Source organism: Aplysia californica, unplaced genomic scaffold, assembly GCF_000002075.1.
Source record: "Aplysia californica isolate F4 #8 unplaced genomic scaffold, AplCal3.0 scaffold00090, whole genome shotgun sequence".
Classification (NCBI taxonomy): domain Eukaryota; kingdom Metazoa; phylum Mollusca; class Gastropoda; order Aplysiida; family Aplysiidae; genus Aplysia; species Aplysia californica.
The window spans coordinates 818119-822014 of NW_004797360.1; the positions used below are offsets into that span (position 1 = coordinate 818119).

General features: G+C 41.3%; 1 protein-coding gene across 1 annotated transcript in view; it reads left to right on the forward strand.

Moving 5' to 3' along the window:
• The window catches only part of LOC101855936, a gene marked incomplete in the record, with an annotated part of 39216 nt that overhangs the window by 17492 nt on the left and 17828 nt on the right, over nt 1–3896 (forward strand). Inside the window, 1 exon segment of the mRNA XM_005094842.3 lies at nt 562–692. Within this exon segment, the coding sequence (XP_005094899.2) occupies nt 562–692 (131 nt within the window).

Below are 3896 nucleotides of genomic sequence, written 5' to 3' on the forward strand. Positions count from 1 at the left end.
TAAAGAGTGTCTGTCTTTCTCTCTCTCCGCAAATTTCTCTCTCTCTCTCTCTCTTTCTCTCTCTCTCTCTCTTTCTTTTGTCTCGCTCTCTCTCGCTCTCTCTCTCTCTCTCTCTATCTGTAAATCTATTTATCTTCTCTCTCTTTCTTTCTTTCTCTCTCTGTCTCCTTTCTCTCTATTTTTTGCTTGTGTCGTTTCACCTTTTTTAACCCCCTTTTTTGTTTCTTTCTCCTTTTTTTGTATCTATGTATTTATCTTCTCTCTCTTTCTTTCTTTCTATTTTTTCTCTCTCATTTCTATATCTTTGTTTCTCACCTGTCTTCTCACAATTCCTTTCTCCCTCTGTCCCAACGTATAATAATATATCTACCATCTCTATCTTTCTCTCCCTCTCTCATTTGCTTCACTTCTCTCTCTCTCTCTCTCTCTCTCTCTCTCTCTCTCTCTCTCTCTCTCTCTCTCTCTCTCACTCACTTTCTCTTTCTTTTCCTTCTCTTTCTGTTTGTCTCTCTCTATACCATTCCCCCATTTCTAATTTTATGTGTTTTACATTGTGTTTAGACCAGTCCGTGGGCAGCTACACCTGTCAAAATCTGACCAGTGGTGGTCAAGTGCGTGTCCTCGGCCCAGACGTCAAAATACCTCCCATCACAGAGATCATTCTGCCATATCACACCACATCACCCGTTCAGGTACCTACCTCGCTTTCTGTCTATAATATCAAGTGCATGCTGCCAATTGAATTTGTTTTAATCAAATCAGGGCCAGAGGGGTAAAGGCTACTATTTTGGCAAAATTCGACCAATTTCGACTAATTAATTTGATATTGCGACCGTCAAATTCAAATGTGTTTGTTTTTCAAGGTCATAAGTCGAGTTGGTCATATCGTGCCAAAATGGTACATGTACCTTTTGCTCCCCAGAGAGGAAAACCTGGCTAGCTCAGACTTAATTCAACTGAATTCGATTGGCAGTGTGCACTGCATACTAAAAGGGGTGTTCTTTGGTCAAATGGACTTGCACTGCATGATCAGATCAGATCGAGTTGGGTGGGGCCGGGTAAGGTCGGGTTGGGTGGGGTAATGGCACTGACTCAGAGAATACCGTGTGATGAAATAGACCCTAGAATATACCTCATTAGCTTTGTTTTATCAGTATCAGATTTGACCTGGAAGTCTATGAGAGCATAGCGCATTCCAGGTGCAAAGAAAAAATGGTCACCTACGACACGTAAAAAGCAGCTACTGCACTGCATGCAGGTTGAAGAACTAGCAGTGGACTAGCCCTGAGATCTAGGCGAAGAACACAGGGAAGAAGACTCCATGTGTAGCACTTACAACATCAAATGTAGTGATAGTAGTAGTAGTACTGTAGTAGTAGTAGTAGTAGTAGTAGTAGTAGTAGTAGTAGTAGTAGTAGTAGTTGTAGTAGCAGTACATTATACTAGTAGCAGCATTCTGATTCAAATGTAGGCCTACCCTATCATGACCTGGAATAGAAAATTGATCAAATGTGCTTCATTTTGGAGGGTTAGAATTGTGTCAAAAATGGTATCTTTTACCCCTGCATGAAGAAAAATCTTGCCATTTTCAAGTGTATCAAACCATGTCAAAAAGGATTTGTCAAAACTTTATGTAGTGTGCGCCGTCTCTTTCCAAAATACTTGTTTGGCAACGGTGGCCTAGTGGCTAGGCTCTGAGACTCGCAAATGTTGTGTCCTTGGGAAAGGCACTTTACACAAATTCTCCTCACTTCACGCAGGTGGGAATGGGTACCCGGCTATAGAAAGTTAGTCTTTGAGCATGTGCAGTCTACAGCTTGCACTGTATGCTTCCCGGGAAGCCGAGAATGTTTCTGAGTGTTCTATGGTCTGTTTGGGTAACAGTGGCTGTAAAGCGTTTAGAGCATGGATATGTGCTCTATTTAAATGCAATTATTACCGTTACTGTCCTCTTTGTATTTTTTTATTTTCTTTTTTGGTAAGTGTTTTATGACGCTCGCAACTGCATAAGGTCATATGAGCGCGCGGGACACATTAACCAATTTTCAATTGGTAGGAAATTTTGAATTTTGCCCCGGTGGCGGCCGAAGCCTACTCTTATCGATTTTAGACCACCAAGGGATCTTTAACTCTACCCCATCGGACGCTGGGAGCTTCCGGCAGGAATTACCCTGTTCCCCATCGATACTAGTGACAACTGTTTTTGTTTAATTTAGTGCTATTTTCTTCTTGTTTTGGGGGGAACTGTTCCCGAACCAAATTTTTTTAGTAATGACTAAGCCTTTGTTTTTTTGCTATTAAGAAGTTGGAGGCAAGCTTTTGGGGTTATAATGAGACATTGTGAACCAGGTTTAGGAGAGTGTAGAAAAAAACTCTGGGAAACGGTGGAAAAAATTAGGGTTTAAAGAGTTAACGTGCTCAACTGTTACGCGAGACCTCCGAGACTTTTTGCCTTTGCCCAAGAAGGCTAGGTGTAGATCTTTGCTACCTGAAGATCAGGGTTGTGGCTAAAAGACAGCAGTATGAAGGAGCCAAGGAGTAACATTAGAAAGGCTGCAGAAAGAGTCAGCGAACCAATAGGATGGGGCAAAGGGGGTGAAGGGATAGGGCAAAAGGTGGCAACGAAAGCAGACGACAGAACATTGCTAGAGAGCTGGAAAAGAGGTGAACTGAAAGGAGACTTTACAGAAGAAATTTTTTTTGTCGCCACCCGGATTTGAACCCGGGACTTTTGAATGAAAGGCGAACACCTTAACCTCTAGGCCACGAGAGCCCCCTCTCTAAATCTTTGTATCGATGGACGGGTACAAAAAGTGACAATATCCATTTTTGCTGAAAATGAAGTAATCGATATAGGTTGTGAGATTTTAAGCCTCTCTTTTACCTCTGTGATCCAAGCCATAGCTTGATTTGATATTGAGATATTAGTGTTTCTTTTTTTCGACTATGTTATTTAGATTTTCAATAAAATGTCAAAGTTGCGAACTCATTTTTCTCGAAACAGTGAAAAGTGTAAGTAACCATTTCTTCTGCTTTGGCGTCGATATTTGTACAGGCAAAGCTCTGTTTGATTAAGGCCCTCAAGCTGTTTGTCTGTTGGTGTGGTTGTTTTTTACTGCCTCTCCGCTTTACAATGAATAATGAATAGCATTTGTATAGCTCATATCCTGGCTTGACAGCAAGCTCTATGCACTTTACACTATAATATTATCACCCCGCTAGACCTCTGACACCAAGCTTCCACCACCTCCTTCATCCGCAGATATTTCTTCTGCTATTCAAAATAGATGTATATTTCTTTAAAATTTAATCAAGGGTGACCTTATTTAGGCCACATTTTTAAAAAAGCTACTAAAAATTTTCTTCCCTAAAATGTTCTCCTCTCACTTTCACATCCTGTCCTGCTCTCTAACAATGTTCTGTTGTCTGCTTTCGTCCCCACCTTCTGCCTTATCCCCTCCCCTCCTTTGCCCCACCCTAACTATTGGCTCCTGACTCTATCTGCCTTTTTACTGTTACTCCTTGGCTCCTTATTGTTGTCTTTCAGCCACACTCTTGATCTTATGGTATGTAAGAACTACCCCTGGCTTTCTCTGATAAGGGAAAAAAATCTCGGAGATCTTGTGTGCAAGTTGTGCAGGTTAAATTCCCTTGGTGGTCCAAAATCTATAAGAGTAGGCTTCGGCAGCCATCTGGGCAAAATTATTAAAAATTCCTACCAACTGTAAATGCTTAAAGTGTCCCGTGCGCTTTTGACCTTATGCTTTTGCGAGCACCGTAAAACACTTGCAAAAAAAACAACAACAACACACACACACACACGCTCCCTTCCGATCAAACAGTTAATGTCATTATTTCACCTCCTTCTTGTCTTTGTTTGCCCATATACATATATG